The sequence below is a fragment of the Calliphora vicina genome, chromosome 4, assembly GCF_958450345.1.
Source record: "Calliphora vicina chromosome 4, idCalVici1.1, whole genome shotgun sequence".
In the NCBI taxonomy this organism is placed as follows: Eukaryota; Metazoa; Arthropoda; class Insecta; order Diptera; family Calliphoridae; genus Calliphora; species Calliphora vicina.
This window is the reverse complement of record NC_088783.1, coordinates 12123438-12145072: the sequence shown is the minus strand read 5'-3', so window position 1 is coordinate 12145072 and position 21635 is coordinate 12123438. Positions and strand designations below refer to the sequence as shown.

At 30.9% G+C, this 21635-nt stretch overlaps 2 protein-coding genes across 3 annotated transcripts; one reads left to right on the top strand and one right to left on the bottom strand.

The window, feature by feature from the left end:
* The first annotated feature begins 203 nt into the window (after nt 1-203).
* On the top strand, nt 204-3607 carry Aladin (aladin). The gene is made up of 6 exons (XM_065507645.1): nt 204-368; nt 476-819; nt 883-1009; nt 1739-1890; nt 1950-2323; nt 3123-3607. Exons 1-6 carry the CDS (start codon nt 252-254, stop codon nt 3458-3460), a joined length of 1452 nt encoding a protein of 483 aa, XP_065363717.1. The 5' UTR covers nt 204-251; the 3' UTR covers nt 3461-3607.
* c11.1 lies at nt 3589-21579 on the bottom strand. Of its 2 annotated transcripts, none has more exons than XM_065507644.1 (12): nt 21080-21579; nt 9755-9932; nt 9326-9687; nt 6487-9256; nt 6275-6413; nt 6024-6148; nt 5756-5960; nt 5035-5687; nt 4657-4969; nt 4455-4589; nt 4296-4398; nt 3589-4157 (listed from the first exon to the last, which is right to left on the bottom strand). In XM_065507644.1, exons 1-12 carry the CDS (start codon nt 21159-21161, stop codon nt 4015-4017), a joined length of 5208 nt encoding a protein of 1735 aa, XP_065363716.1. In that variant the 5' UTR covers nt 21162-21579; the 3' UTR covers nt 3589-4014. The 2 variants fall into 2 exon arrangements, with proteins under 2 accessions (XP_065363716.1, XP_065363715.1); XM_065507643.1 differs by lacking the exon at nt 21080-21579 and adding an exon at nt 13483-13624.
* Nucleotides 21580-21635: the final 56 nt, after the last annotated feature.

Genomic DNA, 21635 nt, shown 5'->3' with positions numbered 1-21635 from the left:
GGGTTAGATATTATGTTAGGTGGAGACGGCATGTTAAGAATCTGTGATAAAAAATACGCGGTAGTAGACAACACAAATAAAAAGTATTAAAATATAATACTATATTTTACAACCAAGTGACTTCTGAAACAAAGCCCATCAATTAATTTTTTACCGGCATTTTATAGAAATATAAAGAAAGGATCGCTCCTAAATAAATAGTTCATAATTTCTAGTGCTAAAAAAATTAATGATTTAAACGTTAATGCAGCATGGTTTCTCTACAAGACATGTCCACATTACATTCACCAGGTTCGGCTCCAGTTTGTGAAAAAACTGGACGCCTATGTGTGTTACCACAACGTGAAATCCAAGGAAATTCCTATGTGGTAATATAATTTCTTACTTTTATAAAGTATTTTAATTTAATAATTAAAATATTTAAATTTTATAAAGTATTTTAATTTAATAATTAAAATATTTATAAATTGAGCAGCTAGCATATTATCCCGAAATCAACTTAAGTTGTGATGCTTTCAATAGCACCTCCATAGCTGGCTCTTCGCTGTCCAATAAATGTGTTGATTCTTGGCGCAATGTTATGGTGCCCGTCAACGAAGGTGTAGTAAAAAGAATTATACGCACATTTTTTGAAAGTGGCTTCACTGAGGCTCTTAATGAGGCCAGAGACAATCAAACGGCCAACATTAATCCCATGATTTCTTCTACGGCCGAATTTACTTTCCGTGCTATAGATTTCTTAAAACGTTTAAAGTCTAAAATATTTCCTCATATGAAAGAACATGGTGTTGCTAGCATTGCCAAACATTCGGAAACTAGGTATCCATTAGTTATTAAGGTATTTCAATTGTAAGTTTTTCTTAATGGTATTTTGTTTCTTAGAGATTGGATAAGATCATATATACGCTGTATTGTGTGGCATCCAAATTGTTTTAAAATTGCTGTTGCTGGTCTGGATGATATTGTGCGTATTTACACAGATGAGCCGGCTATAGTTCCAGTACTAAAGGTAAGTGCGTGCTGTTCAATGTTAAACACAAAGTAAATTTAATAGTTTTTTAGAGCTAAATTAATGGGGTTTAGGTTAGAAAGACGTGGTGTCTAGAAATTTTAAAAAGAATGTGTCCTAATTATTTTTACTCGGATCGCCCGGTGTTCAAAATTTGACCTTTTACCACCTTAATGAAAATAATTTTGAAAGAATTTCTTATATTGTGCATATCTACAGAAAAGAACCTCTTAAACCATATAGGTATATTTCATCAATATTGTTGGAGTGTACCCTACTCATATAATAATTCGTTATTTATCTAGTAATTTTAAAATTGTTCATACATATATATATATTCTGGATCTTTATAGATAGCGGAATCGATATAGCCATTTTCATCCGTCTCTTGAAATCAACTTTCCGAAGCCCCCAATAACTTACAAACTTGATTGTTACATCCATACATGACGTATAGTCCTAGGTCGATTGCTATTTAAAATCGAGAAAAAAGAAAATTTAGTTTTTATCTTAAAGTATGCTTTTGTGAAGAGGTTTTAAGATTCACACAACCGAATGTAGCAATCTTACTTTGTTTTTATCCAAAAAAATTTTCATAACCAAATTTAACCATAATTGTTTTTAGCAAAAAAAATTTTCCAACTAAATTTTTTTTGTTTTTTTGTGTTACATCTTTCTCAACTATTACAATTTTTTAATTTAATTTTTTTTTACGAAAACTAATCGCAGAGTGCTTCCCAAAAATGGATAACATCGATGGCCTGGCGTCCCTACAGTTCTGGCGAATTAGCTGTAGGTTGTCAACGAGGCATTTGTCTCTGGACCATGGATAATAACATGAACATTACACGTTCGACTTCACAGGCGGTGTTTTTAAAGAAGTATATAATAAATTTATCAGAAAATAAGAAACAAATATTAAAACTTTTACTTCCAAAAGCCCCAATCATTGTCCCATTACTTCGGTGCAGTGGAACACCGATGGTACGCTTTTGGCATCCGCTTCTATTGGCGATACAGATGTCCTCATATGGAATGTTGATAAAATGCAAAATACTGCACTAAAGAGAGTCGGCCCACCATGTTCGCTGTTGAAGTGGTCACCCGATGGTTCATGTTTATTCTCGTCGACGGTGGGAAATGTGTTTCGTGTTTGGTCTTGCGACAATAAATGGCAACCAGAAAGATGGACCATAGCGGCGGGTACCATACAATCGGCCTGTTGGTCTCCATGTGGTGGTTTTCTATTGTTTGTTACCTCCGAAGAGCCCATATTATATCGTTTACAATTTTTCGAAGAGCAATTGTTTCAAAGTAAGTTTTGTTTTATGTTATCAGTACAGTGCAGTGCATAAGTAAGGCAGTAGAATTATGTTTTCACTTGTTTTAATTTAACTTGTTGAATAATTTCTGCCAAAAATAATCATAAAGTGTTACAAGGCAAGCTACAGGTGAATTTTAGCTGGAATACCGCTAATGAATTTGTATAATGCTGCCTACAGTTCTAATAAATAAATAATTTTATTTAAATTATTTAAAATAAGTAGTAAAACGAGGCAGTAGAAATGTATTTTCACTTGTTTCAAAACAGAACATGATGAAGTTTATTTGTAATTTCTATAAAAAGAAAACTGCCAAAAATAAATATAAAGTGTTAAAAGGCAAGCTACAGGTGAATTTTGGCTAGAATACCGCTAATAATTTGTATAATGCTGCCTACAACTCTAATAAATACAATCTGTAAATTCATTTTATTTAAATTATTTAAAATAAGTAGTAAAACGAGGCAGTAGAAATGTATTTTCACTTGTTTCAAAACAGAACATGTTGAAGATTCTTTTTAATTTCTATAAAAATAAAACTGCCAAAATTAAATATAAAGTATTACAAGGCAAGCTACAGGTGAATTTTAGTTGGAATACCGCTAATAAATTTGTATAATGCTGCCTACAGTTCTAATAAATAAGTAAATTCATTTTATATAAAATATTTATAATATGTGGTAAATAAAACAAGGCAGTAGAAGTTTATTTTCAATTGTTTCAAAACAGAACATGTTGAATGAAGTCTCTTTGAAATTTCTGTAAACAGATTTGATTTTTTTACATTTTAGCTGGCTCTGCTCCCAAACAGGCTTTACCCGTGGCTGATTTAACAAAAATTACGGTAGGACAACGGGAAATTGGTGGACATCCTCAATCTGTTGCCTGGGATCCAAATGGTCTCTTTTTGGCCATTACCTTTAAAGACTCGCCCTGCATTGCCATTTTCTCCACTTGTATACAAAAATTCAACTTAAGCATGTCACCCTCTTGTTTTATAACTGGCATCGGCAATGAGTATCCCTCGTACATTTGCTTCCAAAGTAAAAATCGTAAAAATGCTGATTCTGTTTTAACTATAGGTTGGTCCAGTGGCCGTATACAATATTTTCCTTTTGTCAATATGTAAAGTACTCGGAAATAATACTGAGGAACATACATAACTATTTGATAGTGTTCTTTTATTTAATTTAATTTAATTAACTTTAATTTAAGTGGTAAACATTTTGTAACTCAAAAATAAAATTTTTGTATCGCTTTTTGTATTTATAACAAATATGTGTTTTTTTTTTATTTATTTGAAACAATTATAACATTTTTTTTTTAGGTTTTATAAATATTTGATATTTAAGCAATGATAATTTAGTTGGTTTTTAGCATAAACAGGAAGGAAGGGGGCACATTGTGGTGTGTTAATAAGGAGTTTTTTCTTTCGGTTTCAATTAATTGAAAATCACAAATTACATTTTTTTATGTTTTTAAGTAAGAATTATAATAATATTTAAATATATAGTTTTCTAATTAAGTGCTTAACATAAAATACAATAGATAACATACAAAATGTAATGGGGAAAAATAGAGAACATCACATTTATAACCATATCATTCTACAATTCTAGTCTATATTCATTCAATTTTGGCATATTTCAAGTCCATTAAATAACAAATTAAGCTTCCATCCACTTAAATATCTCCAAAGAAATAACCCAAAGCTGTAGCAGCTTTCACACGCACAAAATGATTCTCATCTTTTAGCAGTACAGCAATTTTATTGCCCACAGCTTCGGTTTGCGTATTACGTTCTGTTAAGAAGTTGTGTAGAATGCCTGAAAATATATAAAAGTGATTTGAAATCAATGTATCAAAGTATTTAGAAGCTGTTTTCAAAAACTAAATTAAATATTTAATAATCCCTTAAAGTTATAGGTTCGGTTAAAATGTTTCACTGTCCGTACATGACTTACCAATAACTATAGCAGCACTTCCTCTAACCTCTGGCCATTGGCTACGTAATTTAGGTATGCAAGAATCTATAAAATCTTGAATGTGATCGGTTAATTCCATGGCCTGGAAAAAACATCAAAATAAAAACACGCCAAAAACTATTTCTTAAGAATACTTACAATAACTTTAACAAAATCCACTATGAAATTGTTATAATTCAATTGACCATGATCCAATAAATGACGCTGAGCCATGTCATTGATTTTAATTGAGTATAATAAACTGCAAACTTTACGCAAAGTACCTTTGCAAGCCTGGACAGAAAAATAAATTTGTTTTAGAAAAGGAGACAAATGTTGTTGAAATTTAAGTATGCATTACCCTTATGATAGTGGCTTCCCCTTCACTTAAATGTAAGAGCAGAGGAAAGAGATTGGCTATTAATTGTTCACGCAAAGCTTCATTGGAAGAATTGGGTGAGACGGTGCCATCATTAAGAGACATTTTCGATTGACATAAATCACCAAAGAGTATAATGGCTGCTTCTCGTATCTCCAACGAATAACTGCCAAAGAATGGACGTATGCGTATGGCCAAAGAAACGTGAAAAGATTCAACACGATCACTGGGCAAATTTTGCAAAATACGGGCTAAACCACGCATACTTTCCAGGGGTATGTTTATCAAGCATTCGCTAAAAAAAAATATGCAAAATTTGAAGAAATAAAATAGGTGACACTTAGAACTTTAAATACCAACCTTACGGTATCATCAATACCCTTAAGTAATGCTGTTATAGCAGTCTCATCATATTTCTCAATGTCCTCTTCTGTCAATTGACCCACATAACCCATACCTTGAATACTTAAACCTCGTACCACGGCATTCGGGTCACTTAAAGCCGATGTCAAATGATTCATTATAATCGAAGACACCTCGCCACATGGCTTAAGCGGTACCAAACGTGAAAATAATCCCACAGCTGCTACTCGTTGGCCATCGTAGGGAGAAGCTACATATTTACTTAATGTGTTAACAACATGTTTCATTTGATGCGAATTGATATCGATTTGATTCGATAGACCTATTGCCATGGGCGTTAGTAATTCAATGAAATGTTTGAGATCTGTGCTAGAGGCTAAATGAGTGTGTACTGTGAGTACAGTAGAAATTTGTTCCATTTCCAAACTGTCCAAGAACTGTTGGAATGTTTCCAAAATAATTTGACAAGGGTTCAATTTTACTGATTCCTTATTGGGTACAAAACCAAATTTCGTTTTGCTAACTGACGTGGTGCCTAAAGTGGGTGAATTGCTTCGAATGCCCGTGTTCATGGGAGCTGCTAAATTCGTATACGAAGCCAAAGAGGTTAATAGCATGGTAAATAATTCCGGAAACTTTAATTTCAGTTGCTAGATTAATAAATAATAATAAATAACAAAAAATTATAATTTACTGATCAGTCGTCCCACATACATACCTCTTTTACATCTTTACATGGCATCATCTTATGTAAAGCACAAAATATAGCAAATGGTTGGACACTGGCAATTTTTTGTCTATCCACACACGGTTCATTTGGTTCAAATAAACATGAGGAGGAGAGTATTTGTAGGAAGTGTTCGAGTAAAATACCAGTTAATTCACCATCAGTGCATATTAAATGCCAATATTCCACAATATTTCTGCAATAATTTTTTTTTTTAAATCGTAATAATTCTCATCATTGGTTGTTTATTCTCACTTACTCTTCGAAGGGTAATTGCTGACCTAGCATTTCACATGATACCAACTTGGGATGATGTTTGGTCAAAGCTACCAGAGCTTTAAGTACGCCAGATTTTGCACGGTTTACATCACAACCATGAATAGCCTAGAAAATATTGAATAGTTTTTGAAATAACTAAGAGAGCTTATTCGACTGTACCTAATCTTATATACCTTTCACCAAAGTCAACAAATGATTGTTACTCAATATTTTTATTGTATTTTAACTTACCGCTAAACTATCCTTAATAAAGTCTGGTATTGCATGGAACAACTCGGAACCCTTTTGTTGAATGAAAAATTTCAAAACCACCGAAGCGCCAATAGCTGAACTCTGTTCAGGATCTTTCAAACTGTGTAACAAAGTTTTACTACATAAAATAACAAACAAACAAAAAACCGAACATAAAATTAACAATTTTTATAAAATTCCACAAATCTTACCAAAATTGCAAATACTGAAAGTTGGAAATACGTAAAGCAATAATTTTGGCAATCTCGCCAGCAAGATTATAAATTTGTTTCGGATCATCGGTAATAATTTCATCTTTAACCACTTCGATTTCCTTAATCCAGTCCGTCGAACTATCCGCAATGGTTAGGGTTTCATAAATGCAAGCAATTTCAAGGGTTTTCTGCAAAATATCTACAGATACTTGACGCACAGTGCCATTCGAGTCGATGCAACGAGGAACAATTTTACCCAACATTTGACCGGTCTGATTGAATTTCGACGGTGCCTCACAGCCAATCTTCATTGACTTGATGTAGACGTCCAAAGTATTGTTGTAGACATGACTGGCACAGATGCGCACCTCCGAGTTTTTATCTCTTATCCAGGTCTCGAGTATTGAAATTATCAAATCTAGCGTAGAGGGTGAAGGATCCTGTTCAATAATGACTTTAACCAGCTGATTGAGTTCTGGCAGCGATTCATTTAGATATTTGGCTAGGAAACTATTACGTTCGTCTTCCTCCTGTGATTCGAATTTCATTTTCAAGTTTTGAGCACAGGAAAAAAAATTTTTACAGGCTATTTCGAATATGACGCCACCATCAACAGATTCGGTGGCTTCCTCGCCGCCTATGCGTATGAAGTCGGTGCCTAATTTCAAAATGGTGGGCAGCAGTGGCAAGTCATCAAAGGGCTGTTCTATGGGTATGCTGAAAACAGCTTCCATTATTTGTTTACGATACTTCAAAGGAGATGGCATTTTCTCCTTTGTATTTATCATTTGATTGCAAATACTCAGCAGAGTTTTCAATATGGCCGACATAACACACTGATCTTTGGTGTTGGTGAGTTGCAATATCAGAAAATTCAAAATAGTATCATCTAAATTGGCTAGGGATTGCAGGGGATCGGCTTCATCCATTATATGACCAAATGCCTTTATTACCAATAGATTGGTCTTGAAGTTCTCCAATTCCTTGTGAGTGTCTTTAATAAAATGTAGATTGGAAAAAAATCCCGTTGAATGTTTTCTGCCACCAATGTGAGCCAACTCGGCCAGTTTTTTTACTAATATTGTAAGATGTTTACGTGAAATGTAGCCAATGGCCAAAGCACAAGGTACAATTTTGTCTTCATATTCCGCATGCTTCGTATGTTTGTCTAGCTTTTCTTGTCGAGCCGAGTTAATGATCAAATCGATTTTAGCACTGACAATTTGGTTATCGTTGACATGACATAAAGTCAAAGCAATGGCCTTGATCAACATTCCTCTCTCGGTGTTCAGTGTGGGTATGACAAATTCATTATGCGGCAATACCATAGGATAAACAATCATTTGTTCAGACATCTTATTTGCCAATCTTTCGGCAAAATGTTCATCGTGCTTACTTAGCAATTCATTGGTTTCCGTAATAAACAATGTCAATTTATTAAAGTACAAACTTTCCTTATTGATGTTCAACAGTAAATCTGAAATACTCCTTTCCCACAGTTTGGCTAGCTCTGGATTCAAATGGGGATAGTAATATTTGAGGAACGATAGAATGTTGGTGGCCCTTTTAATGCAATGATAATTGCCCAACAAAGCTAAACATCTGGCGAATATTGTCTCTGATGATGGCACTACAATTTTACCACTTTTAGCAAAGTTTGGAGCCGGAGATTTGACTACATTCTCCTCGGTACCTACAGCGCCTTCCTTTTTATCAGCTTCATCTTCTTCAGGCGCCACTTCAAACTCTATATTTGGTGATTTAGCAAATAGACTAGCCAAGCATTTGGCCAAATTGGAGCATATGTCTGAGTAGTCCAACAAAACAAAATAATTTAACAGTTCTCTTTTTAATAATTCATCCATGGTGCCCACGGTGGAAGCCAACATAAATAAGGAATTCTCACATGAAAGCACGAAATTGGCATGTTCCTCTAAGGAGCCATATTCCTGATTGACTTTGGTAAATTTACAACTATAGCGCACTATAAACCACACGAATTCCTTCTCCTTGATCAAGGACTTTTGAGCCAAAGCCACTATACACTTCAATAGAGTCATTTTCATTTTAATACTCTTCTCGCTTGTAATCATCTGCTTTAAACATTCCATAAACGATTGTAGTTTATTTTCAATATTCACCGTAGACGTATTGAGCAGATGAGTCAATATCAATAAACTTTTAATACGTTCTCTTTCGCTGTTGTTCCTTAAATGCATTAGCAACATATCCATTATTTTGGTGGCATATACACCGGAAAGTAAATGAAAACATCTTAAGACTTCGTAGTGGCCTTTTACGGTCTGTGGCTTTTCATAGTCCGGATAGACGCAAACCAAATCGAAAAGATTTGATATCAACTGTTCAGCCACTAAATCCAATACTGAGGGCTGCAGGGAGATATTGGTTTTCAAGACTGCCGACAAAAATTGTGTTACCGAATTTCTTTCTATCGATCGACGGTATAATCCCAGTATTTGTGGTATTAGACGGGGAGTACGATCTTGTATTTTATCGGCAGGCAATAAAGGAAACATTGAAGAGAGTGCTTGCAAAATTTCCACACAAACTTTTGGTTCCCGGGACTGCAACCATTGATTGAAAAGAACATCGTAAGCTACCGAAATTTCGGTAGAACAATTTAATAACGCTTCTACTTCTGCGGCAGTCGGTGATATAACTTCATTATTTTCATCTTTCGTAGGAGAGGCTAAAGCAGCATTAGCCGATGAATGTTCCAATAAGGCTTCACTGAAGCGGCCAATAGCTAAAACAATTAAAACACAATAAATGAATATTTATTTATTTACTTTCTCTTTTCTTGTTACTCAATTACCATACGCATGTGCCTGCTTTATATGATCCGGTTTAATACCATTCATACTGGGTAGTGTCGAAGACAATATGGGTTTAATGAAGGGCACTACGCCGGATATATTTGTTGAGGCTAAGGTACCCAAACACTGCATCACCATAAAATGTGCTACCGCACCTTCTTTCGTATGGCCCATTAAGGCTTCCATAACCATCTTACAATCATCCCCGCGACCTATAGCAACCAAAATTGATAGAGCATGATTTTGTATATTTGGAACATGTTCTGAGGAGCGTGTCAGTTCTTCTAAAGCCAATGTAATAAGTTTTTTATGCGCCTCCGAGGGCACTGAAACTTCAGATGCGACGACTTTCTCAATGGCTCTGTAAGAAATCAGAAAGTTTATATATGTATATTTAAGGTTTTTACATATTGTAATTGTGAACGTACTTTAAAATAATAGTTGTAGTTTGTTCCGTCATTTTGGGATGTTTTTCTTTGTACTCTATTAGAATATCTGTAGCTCTTACTGGATGCGTTTCAAATATTTTAACCATGGCTGATTGTATGGCCATGCGTACTGTTTCATCTTTATCCGTTAAGCCATCGAACAAATTGTGTAGAACTCCTGCAAAAAAAAATTAAAGCCCGAACTTCTGATGTTATAAAATCGATTACCATTATAGTAGTTGTGATAAATGTTTACGAAGATTCTTTTTTTCTAATTTGAGATATATTTATTTTTAATACTTGGCTATTTTGGAATGTAGTTAGAAGTAGAAAGTTTGTAACAAATCGAAATAATAAATCCCCCATGAAGTATATAAAAACAAGTAAGAAAGTATAGTCGATCAAGCCTGACCATATGTTACCCTACACCGAGATGATAATTATAAACACTTTTTTAAAAATTATTATGTGGACAGTATATGTTCGACTCAACTACCAAAGGGTAGTAAAACCCTATACAAAGTTTGGCGATTTTGGTGACCAATTTTTTTTGTGGGCCTTCAAAATTCCAAATATCTGTGGACCCTCAAAAAAGGCGACATCAGTTTTTGGCCAACAGCTAATTCAGGCTTGGGAATACCGCTTAACTATATATGGCAATAATTAGCTAAGAGTTCACCAAACAAATTTGGTTTACATTTTTTGCCAAAAAATAACTTTTTCGTGTCCTTTTTTTAAAAAAAATATATCGTTTTGCACGTTACAAACAACAGCACTAACCCAATCACCCGATAAGGGTGAATATAACCTCCCTACTATGGAGGTGTAGGGTACCAGTATTACGAGCTCACTTGGTTCCATGAATTGGTCCCTTTGTGATACCCTAAAGGATCATGTTCAGGTCCTCAATAAGTCCTTCACATGTCGGAAACGGGTTCGAACTGAACCAACCTGACACATAATAAATGAAGTAGAAATTTATAACCGGTTATGGCCAATAAGGCGACAAAAATTTTTTTTTGATGAAAAAAAAAATCGGGTTAAAAAATATTTTTCCCGATTTTTACCCATTGTAGGTCAAATTTACCGTTATACATCGTTGCAATGGACTTTGAAATATCTATCATTAAATATCCATATTGTCTATATTAATGACTTAGAGCTAGTTTTTGGGATAAAGATAATCTACATTTTTCGTTTAAACCTAAATTAAACTAAAAATTGTGTTTCTTATTGTTTATTTACCATATAATCTAGGTTTAACTAAGCATCATTGGTGAGTTAAACCTAAGCCAAAGCACAAACAGATAAAAAAACAAGTAAGAGTGCTATATTCGGCTATGCCGAATCTTATATACCCTTCACCTTTGTTGTGGATGCATTATTATTTTTTATAATTAGTATATATGTATGTACATTGCCCACTTTCAGCGTACAGCATCCTAAATTTATCAAGAACACAAAAAACAACAACAACGCCTAACGAAACAAAACACCAAAAGAAAAAACAAAATACGCAAGCCAATGAAACCAACACACATCCAAACATACGTTTAATTGTATAAAAAACAACAACAACGCCAAAAGAAACAAAACATTCAAACATACGATTTGTTGCTTTTTTGTCAAAAAAACCAACACACAACCAAACAACCGTTTAGTTGTATAAAAAACAACAACAACGCCAAAAGAAACAAAACACAAAAAAAACAAAATACGCAAAGTATGCACATCCAAGCCTACGTTTTGTTGCTTTTTTGTAAAAAAAACCAACACACAACCAAACAACCGTTTAGTTGTATAAAAAACAACAACAACGCCAAAAGAAACAAAATACACAAAACTTGCACATCCAAACATACGTTTTGTTGTTTTTTTGTCAAAGCATGCAATACATTGTGTTTTTTGATGAAATTTTCAGAGGTTGTCTAGGATTTTTGCTCATATCTCCGTTATTTATGGACGGATTTTGCTGATTTTAAATAGCAAAATTCTCGAAAGTATGTCTGACAGAATTGTTGAAGATTTGGATCCCGGAGATATCTGGGGCCTTCAGAAAATTGATTTCAACAGACAGACAGACAGACGGACAGACAGACAGACAGACAGACAGACAGACAGACAGACAGACAGACAGACAGACAGACAGACAGACAGACAGACAGACAGACAGACAGACAGACGGACATGGCTTAATCGACTCCGCTATCTATAAGGATCCAGAATATATATACTTTATAGGGTCGGAAATGAAAAATGTAGAAATTACAAACGGAATGACAAACTTATATATACCCTTCTCACGAAGCTGAAGGGTATAATAAAATAAACAATTCAGCACAGCAGCTCTTTGTTTTGATTTGCTTTATTAACATAAATATAATTTTTAGTATACATTTTATATACTTTAATGTCACTTTTTCTTTTACAAAGTTAAAATTTACAAAAAAAAAGTTATGTACGCGGTTGCTTTTTCTTATAAAATTTTAAGTATTGCCATATTTATTTGAAAAATTTTGAGGAATGCACATTTGAATGAAAAGTATGACAATGCTTACAAAATTAATCCATTATATAGTTCAAAAATAGGGTAAACATCGAGGTTGTCACGGTTTTTTCCTTATATCTCAGTCATTTGTGTGCTGATTTTGACGATTTTAAATAGCAATGTATGAATCATGCAATTAAGTTATTTGGGGTCTACGGAAAGTTGATGTCTACATACGTAGCCATGTCCGTCTGCCAGGACATGGCTATATCGACTTCGCTATCTATAAGGATCCATAATATATTCTTTGTGGGGTCGCAAATGTAGAAATTACAAACGGAATGACAAACTTATATATACCCTGCCACTCATAGTGCAGGGTATAAAGAAGAAAAACTAAATAATTTAAGTGTATTTTTACTCTTTTAGCGTTTTGTATTTAAATCTAAATTTTCATAAAAAGTTGATTTAGCACGCACGTTTGAACACTAATGTAGCGATATCTACACTGAAATTATAGAATGAGATGAAATATTATTAACAGAACTCATTTAAACATAGTTTGGAATGATCATTTTAATTAACTCATTAATGACAAAATTATTCGAATTTAGGAAGATATTTAAAATTAATTGTAATATACTATTTCTTAAATGAAGTCATTCGAATGACATTCAAACTTTGAACTATGTACTTCCAAATTTCTGGAATACAATGTAAAAACTCAGGTTGCTGATATTGAATTAGGGTTATCAAATAATTGTTATTGTTTAAATTATTTTAATTTCACAATAAATTATAAAACAAAGCCAAAAAAACAGAACAAATATTTAAAAAAAATGTAATAATACTTGCGTTATCTACATAATTTAATTGTTTTTTTTTTTGTTTGTCATTTGAAACAATATTTTTACATTGATCATCTAACGTTGTCTACCTTGCTAAAGAAACCCTAGTAGTACATATATAAACATGAATGTCATACGCTTGATTGTTTGGTGGAGTGGTTGGTTAGTTGGTTCATCGTTGATTGTTTATCACAACAACAGTGTACTGTTGTTATTTAACCTAAATTTTACATACATATCTAGTAGCTAAGGTCCAACAACAAACAAGTACGCCAGTACATAATAAATTTCATATCAACTTAATTCAATATATTAAAAACGACGAGAAAAATGTTAAAAGCTTTCGAAGATAATGTAATTTTGTACTACTATTGTAACAAATGTTTGTTTACCTTTAAAATGCAATTGTCCATAAGTTCTTTTAGAGGTCTGCATTGAATACTTTTTATTTTTTGTTATATTTTTATTATGAAATACTTTCTTAATTGAATCCAACAACATATTCGGTTGGAATTTAATTTTAATACTATGTATTTTCTTTTAACATTTAACTTTTAACAAAAACAAAAGAAGAAATTTTAAAAACAAGTTTAATGTTTATGAGGCACGCAATTGGATTTTCATTTTTACTCGTAGTAAAATAACTGGATATTACAATTTTTAGTAAATTTATTTAAATGTGCAACTGTTGGTATAGAAGTCCGTACTATTAGTGTGCATATTGGTATTGTTTTTATTAAAAAAAAATCGCACTTTACCGCACGAGAGCTAATACGACGACGGTTCGATGGCATGAATGCAGTGTAGGGTTTCTGTTGTACTAACCATTTTAAATACCTATTTTTATTTATTTTATTATTTTCAATAACCTAGCATATAGGCCATAATCGGTCACAATACTTTTGATACATATAATTCTCAACCAATCTTATTATCGGAAATTGTTGCATATCATTGCACTTATTTCATAGTGTTAATGCCCCCAATGTTTTCTTAACTTGTATATTTTGTTTATTATTAGAATCACCAAAAACCCTAACAGACAGCCAGTCGTTAAAATCGTCTAGTATGAGTCATTTCTTATTTGCAATTTTTTCGATTATTTGTTTATTTATTTATTGTTTTTTTTTTTTAATTTTAAAAGCGAGTAAATGTAAAGATTTTTGTTGTTTTTGTATGAAAATAATATTACTGATTGCTCATTGGATTTTATTCTATTGTTGATTTTAAAACAATAATTCAATCACATTGTTTTATTAAATCAAAGTGATAACTTTGACATTTTTCCATATTAATCAGCGTGAAATTATTAAGGTTTTAATTTAAAATTTAATAATAAAATAAACATGGATAGTTTTTTGCAATTATTACAATTATTTTTATTATTTACAAGTGCATAAATATAGTACATATTTAGTTTACATATGTACATACATATGTACATAATTTTTTCTGAAGCATTTGTCGGATATTTTTATTTTTCAATTCAATTGTGACAATTTACAAAGAAACAAATTAATTGTAGTCGAATTGAACGTTTGTTTTCTAGGATATAATCATAGAGAAAATATACATAGAGCGGAAACTAGCAAAAAATTGAAACAAAAAAATTACTTATATGTGCGACTGTTGTTTTTGTTTTCACATAAGTTTTTTACTAAGAATTCTCACCACTTAGGTTTTTGAGAACTGAGTTAGGTCTTTGAAAGCAGATTATTAACTGATGAGTATACAGTGAGTGACAATACAATGGTAACTTTTTTGAAAACTATATTCCGTAATTTCAGTTTTAAAAATTGGCAGAAAAAGTTGTGCTATCGAAAGAACCATTATGCTAAAGAAAAACTAAATTTAAGCCTTTTCCTGCAAGCAAACCGTAATTGCATTACCAGAGACAACGAAAAAAGCTACAACTTCTTGAAGTACCATATAAAAAGTATGTATGAAACAGCTATGTATATTTGGATGTGACGAATAATTTTTTTTAATATTTAAAAAATAAAGTTTTAATTTTTTATAAATTCTGTTTTTAATTTATTAGTTAAAAAATGTTATGTGAAATTTTTTTTTCAAAATTTATTTATATTTGTTGAAACAAATCAGGGCACAGTTAGTGTGCCCTGAAACAAATTTTATGATAAATTTTTTTTTTTGTGAAATAAAATTCGGATTATAAAATATTTTTTCCGATTTCATGCCACTTTAGGTCCGACTTACTATTATAGTTGTAAAAGTCTTTGAAATATCAATCATAAGATATCCATATTGTCTATATTAATTACTTAGTAATACAGATACATATCAAAAATAGGTAAAAACTCGAGGTTATCCTGGTTTTTTCCCCTTAGCCATTTGTGGGACGATTTTCTCGATTTTAAATAGAAACCGAACCGGGGGTTACAGAAAGTTGATTTCAACATATAGTAGGACATGGCTATATCGACCAAACTATCTATAACTATCTATGTATATACGCGTGGAGTCACAAATGAAAAATGTAGAAATTTGTTTAAATAAAAGCAGTTTATATATACATTTTTAATTTTATTATGTTTTATTTTATTTTAATTACTAAAAACTACTTTTTTAAACTATAAAAGGTTCTTCATTAAATTTTCATTAAGACTGCTAAAAATATTCAATTGCAACAAATTTATTTAAAAAAAATTAGGATACTACCTAAAATAAGGTAAAAACGATTTATTAATTAATTACTCAAAGCGTATACGTTATTTTGTTTAAGAAAATCATATACTTGATGATACTTTAGTTTAAATTTTGGTTATAACTTGGTTATTTTTGATAGTAAAAGTTTAAAGTTTTGTACACATATATAATAGGATGTAGTGAATCGTAATCAATAATAAAATCAATTTCGAATTTTTTGATGATACGTTGTTTTGCATTTTAGGTGACGATATATACCGTTGCCACTCATGGTGAAGTGTATAAAAATCATTGATAAATTATGTTCCAATTGCCTGAGTTTTGCGATAATTTAAAAACCGAAAAAATAAACGATTTAAGTAAGTGATGGATTGAAGCAAAATAACAATCTGTAATAAATATTTTTCAGGGTAAGGTATACATAGGTCCAATTCATATTGTGATTCATACAGTGACCCCAAAGACACCTAGAGTTGTAACCGAGTGGTTACAATCCAATGAGGTACGTGTTTTGCCATCGCCATAAATCAATCCAACAAAAAATCTATGGGAAATTGTAGAAATGTACGTCGAAGGATGCTTCATCTGATGCGTTTATAAGGGAATGGCAAAATATTTCTAAAGCGACGATTATTTGGTATGTATCTTAAACAATTACTTACATATATGTATGTAATATTCATATGTATTAAAATTTGATATGACCTATTCACCTAACGGAATAAGTTTTTCATCATTTCTTTAAAACGAAAGAACTAATAACGTGATTGGTTCTTTAGGAGTATGGTATAGTTATAATCCTTTGTATGAAAGGGAATATTCCTAGATATATTTTTAATAGACATGAATGAATATTATAAATATATGCATGTATCTATACAAAAGGCTAGTGTTACCTCCACAAATTCATGTTGATGAAAATGTTTTTAACGTTGTTATATTAAAAACATGTTTTTGTTAAATAAACATGACATATATCGTACAAACATCCTATTATTTCCACAAACTAAATGAATGATTGTCCCATTATTATTATTACATGGAAAAAAGACAAGTATAAAAAAAATTCAAAAGTTGAGTAGGATTTTTGTATAGAATTTAATCTGCTATACGATGAGTTAAAGTAAATGTGTGTATATATTTGATTACAATAAGGTTGACAGAATCGCTGAAACTCCACTTTGACTTTACGCTACTTTCGAGCAGTTATGACTTAAAAAAAATAGAAAATTATGCATCTTTCACCCTAGTCACTGAATTTTATTCCGATTGAAAGTGGAAATAATTCCACATTTTGCAACTTCAGAAAATTTAAAACAATTTTTTTTTTATTTTTTCAGAATGAAACCACTTTCCGTTTTCAAAGTGGATTAATATTTGTAAGTAATAGTTTTTCTCAAATTTTAAATAATTTCATTACCAAAAACTTGACTTTTTATTAAATAACTCTCAATTAGGAATTAACAAAATCAAATGGAATCTGAAGGAACTAAAAAAATCCACGGAATTAAAACCATTCCGAAGGAAAGGTGTGACAAGCTTGTTTATGTTGAAATTTGGTTATAACAGTTTTTTTTTTAAATTATGTAGAAAACGAGTAACAGATTCTTTAAGAAACTAATCTCAGTATAAATTCACTCTAGTTTAAGATGTTCATAAACGTTTATTTTGAATACAAAGTTAATTTGAAGTAAAAAAACGAGTTTATTTCTAAAAATGTGGCCTTGTCTTAAAGTAAAGTCTGAAATGGATAATATAAAAAGTAAATTTTATTAATTTTAATGTAAAAAAATATAAAAATTTTGTTGAATTTTCATTTATTTTTAAATGTTAAAAAGTATTCTTATTGAAATGTACTACAAAATGTATTACACTGCACAACACAAAAAAAATTACAAGATCTGACCAATAAATTATGATAGAGGAGACAAAACAAAGACACGTGTATCGGCGTTTTGAAAGTTTATCTGAATTTCATTTAAGGGAGGGTTAAAGTTTCTCAACTCTGGCACATTCTTATCGTAAATCGGCATAAGAAACCATGTGATCCTTACATTTTAGGTATAAAATGTATTCAGCAAATTTATGTAAAATATTACGGAGAACATTTTTGTAGAATATGTTAACCCTCTAAATCCTCAAGGCATGGGTATTTTTGTCCTTCTTTTATAATAAAGAGAAGAAAAAACCATTAAAACAGGGATTTAAGGGGTTCAAATGTTCCGCAAAAATATTATCCGTGAAATTTTACTACAAGTCCCTGAATACACCTAAACGGAAAATTCAACCAGAAAGCCAGAAATAAGAGACAATAAAAGAGAGCTTAGGGTTAATGTCTTATGCCGATTTACGATAAGAATGTGCCAGATTTGGGAAACTTTAACCCTCCCTCAAATGAAATTCAGATGTAAACTTTCAAAACGCCGATACACGTGTCTTTTTTTTTTTGTCTCCTATCATAATTTATTGGTCGGACCTTGTAATTTTGGAAAAAAAATTGATTTTGTTGTATAGCAAATATAAAAAGGCGTAACTAATTTTGTTTGAAAAATATCAATGAAAAAAGGTTATATTAAATAACTTCATTAAAATCAAAAAAAAATAACTTTTAAATGAGAAATAAAAATAGCTTTAAAACTTTTTTTGTGTCTAAAATTTTATGGATATTATTAAGTTTTTTCCTTCTCTTGTAAAGTACATAACAAAAAATCGAGTTACGCCTTTTTTATATTAAGCCATCGATATATATAATTTAATACAGTTTTTATATTGTTTTAAACAGTTGTCTATCATGTCTACATGAATTAAAGTAAAGGCAAATAGCTCTATTGTGCAAAACAAAGTATACCAAGTAGTCCAACTCTCTATTTTATAAATTTACTCTCTCACATATACGGGTACTGTGTAAATTCAACACCCTTGTGAGAGAATTATACACATCAAAAGTCTCGAAATTTTAACTATAAATTGTCCAATAAATATAGTTTGATACGCGTAAATTCACTAACACACATTATTTTATAATTTTTTTCAACACATTTAGCACTTTTTCTTTTCCGAAGCAAGTCCATTTCGCACAAACTAAAAAATATATTTTTTATTAATTTTGACGTTTTATTTTGTTTGTGGTAGGTTTTAAAATATAGAACAGAGTTTCAATTTTTGGTATTGAAAATAGAACAAAATTTAAATAAATTAAAATTTAAACATTTTTTTAGAACTCTGTGTGTATGGTGAAAATTCAAAACGAACCAACACATATACATTTTTGTAACTAACACATATTTAGACTTAGGTACTTTTTCACTAACACATGTATAGAGTTAGGTACTGCTGTCAAAGAGTTGGACTACTTGTTATACTTTGGTGCAAAATAAGTATTATTGATTTTTTTATAATATAAAAAAAGTGTTTTCTTTTTAACCTGTTGCGTTTTGTTTTTATTCCAAAAGATATTACAGTTGCGTGCTATAATCAAATCATTACATTTTAATGGCGTCATATTGTCGTGTAAACTTGTACTACGTATAAACTATTTATGAAGGAGTACACTATTGATATTATGTAGCATTACAATAAACATATCAAGCAACAAATAACTATGTATGTTCTTATATAACCACCCATAGCCACCCCCATTGTTACAACATTTTGTTATGGTTGACAATTTAACGCTTATACAAAGTTGTATCTTTGTTTTTTTCTCAGTTTTATGACTGGCTTTTAAAGGGTGCTTTAACAATAAATGTAATGTAGAAAATATCCTGGAAGCCTAAATTCATTAGAAAAGGATATTGTTACGAAATTGCAATATCAATTTGAATTTTACTGTCTGTAACGGCTGCTTGCAACATTTATCGTATTTAAACATTTCTATTAGTAGAAACTTCTACTTATCAACCATGTTGATAACACGCTGTTATTAACATTGTTTAAAAGTATGACATTAACTGTTAAAGCTGCTAACATTAACATTAAAGATGCTAAAAGCTCTAGGTGATCATTGTGGAAATAGAACATTCTAGTTTTGTCTGTTAGAAAATACATTAAACTACTAGAAGATGGCACTGTGTATATAAATAGTAACATCGAGAGCAGTCAATATATCGGAGGTGCTGTTGACTTAACATGAACTGTATTATCAGTGTGTTTTTAAAGTGTTTAATATAAGTGTGTATATTAAAATACGGTTTATTTCAAGTATATAAATCACCGTTTTTAAAAGATAAAATTTAATTTGTGGTTGGGCTTTTAAATTTTACTTTTTCGAAACTGTGGCGGCCTTTGATCCGGTTTAAATTCTTTTTTCGGCAAAATGTTAACAACTACATCAGGTCATGTTTTTGTGGTGTTTTTTCTACTTATTTTTCCTCGATTAATTTGCTGGGAATTAAAGTTACCAAAAAAACACATATCCCAATAAGCACTTTTACTGAAATTTAAGTTGAAAGCAATTGTAATTCAAACCTTGAAATATAGTCAAGCAATTGAATTACAGTTGTATTAAACTTTATTTCAATAGCATTCATCAGTAAAAAGGCTGAATATAAATCCAAGCCATATGTTTTTTGTTTGAAAAATATTTAATTTTTTCAAATATTTTTCAAGTTAAAGCATAATTAGATTTGCATTCAAGTCAAATTCCAATAAAATGTTCAAGTGCATGAATTTTTGGGGCTTTGGTGTTTATTGGGACTTAATTAAAGTAACCGTAACGTTAATTTAGATTATTTTGGTAACGGGCAGATTAGCGGTAACGGTAGTTAAGCTGAAAGGGTATTTTACAGGTAAATAAAGCTTAGCGGTAGCCAACCTTGATAAAAAAAATTAATGGTAAGGAAAAAAAATTTTTTAACTAAATTACTCATAAAAATCTATGCATGTTTGAATGGATAGATGCATGCATGTAATTGACAACTGTTGTAAACAATGTTGTAATGACACCCAAACCAAGGGCAATTTGCAAATATTGTGTAAATAAATAGACTTTGCACATAGTCATTCTCTTGAATGATTCAACAAAACTCACAAGGATAAATAAATATCCTAGAAATTAAAAAAAGGAAAATTGAGAAATTTCATTTCACACATACATAAATACTTTAAATAAATTGAAAAATCTATCCTTATAGTACAAGTAATATTCTAAAAATAGCCACAGCATTCCTTATAAATTTAAAATATTTTTTTTTTCTAATTTAAAAATACCGCTGAGAGAAAATTTAAGATTATCGTATAAAGGAAACATTTTTGGCAATGTTTATTTTTTATATTGTTACTTATTTATGGGTTGATGTTAAATATTTTAAAAAGTTCAATTACCTTCTAAAATCGAAGGTTTGTCAGGTGTTGATGTGCCACCTGTACCACCTCCGCCCCCTCCTCCTTTATTTGGATGATCCATACGTTTGGTTGAGGAGCGTGTTCTTTTCCACTTCTCCAGTTTTAAAACGAAAAACTTTTTTGCTGTAACACTTTTTTTAATTTATGTACTTTTTTATAGGCGTTAACTTAATTTCACAATTTTTTTTTATAAAAATAAATTATCACTTTGTTCTTTGTCAATGAATTAATTATTGTACTAACGATTTTAACAAGTCACCACGTAATGGTTTCTTTTGTTTCTAATTTAGCATAGTTTCTTATCACTTCTGAAGCGAAAAATTTAATTAAACTTTAAGCATTTTGTTATATTTTTAAACCTAAAAATAATTATTTTAATTTTCCTTAGAATTTTCTTATTTTGTATTAATTTTCTTTAAATTTCCGTTTTATTTAATATATACACTCACGATACAAAGTTCTCTAATCAACTGGTTTTATTTTTATATTGATGAAAAGAGAGGCTCCCACTAAATAATGACTAAACGACAACAAA

Excerpts from the sequence above, each read along its gene's own strand:
- c11.1 (XM_065507643.1), bottom strand. The coding sequence starts at position 13,591 with ATGTTGTTGGATTCAATTAAGAAAGTATTTCATAATAAAAATATAACA. Across the intron at positions 9,933-13,482 it reads TGGACAATTGCATTTTAAAG|GAGTTCTACACAATTTGTTC; the intron begins GTAAACAAACAT and ends TTTTTTTTGCAG. Across the intron at positions 4,158-4,295 it reads AAGTGCTGCTATAGTTATTG|GCATTCTACACAACTTCTTA; the intron begins GTAAGTCATGTA and ends ATATATTTTCAG.
- Aladin (XM_065507645.1), top strand. The coding sequence starts at position 252 with ATGGTTTCTCTACAAGACATGTCCACATTACATTCACCAGGTTCGGCT. Across the intron at positions 1,010-1,738 it reads CTATAGTTCCAGTACTAAAG|AGTGCTTCCCAAAAATGGAT; the intron begins GTAAGTGCGTGC and ends AACTAATCGCAG. Across the intron at positions 2,324-3,122 it reads CGAAGAGCAATTGTTTCAAA|CTGGCTCTGCTCCCAAACAG; the intron begins GTAAGTTTTGTT and ends TTTACATTTTAG.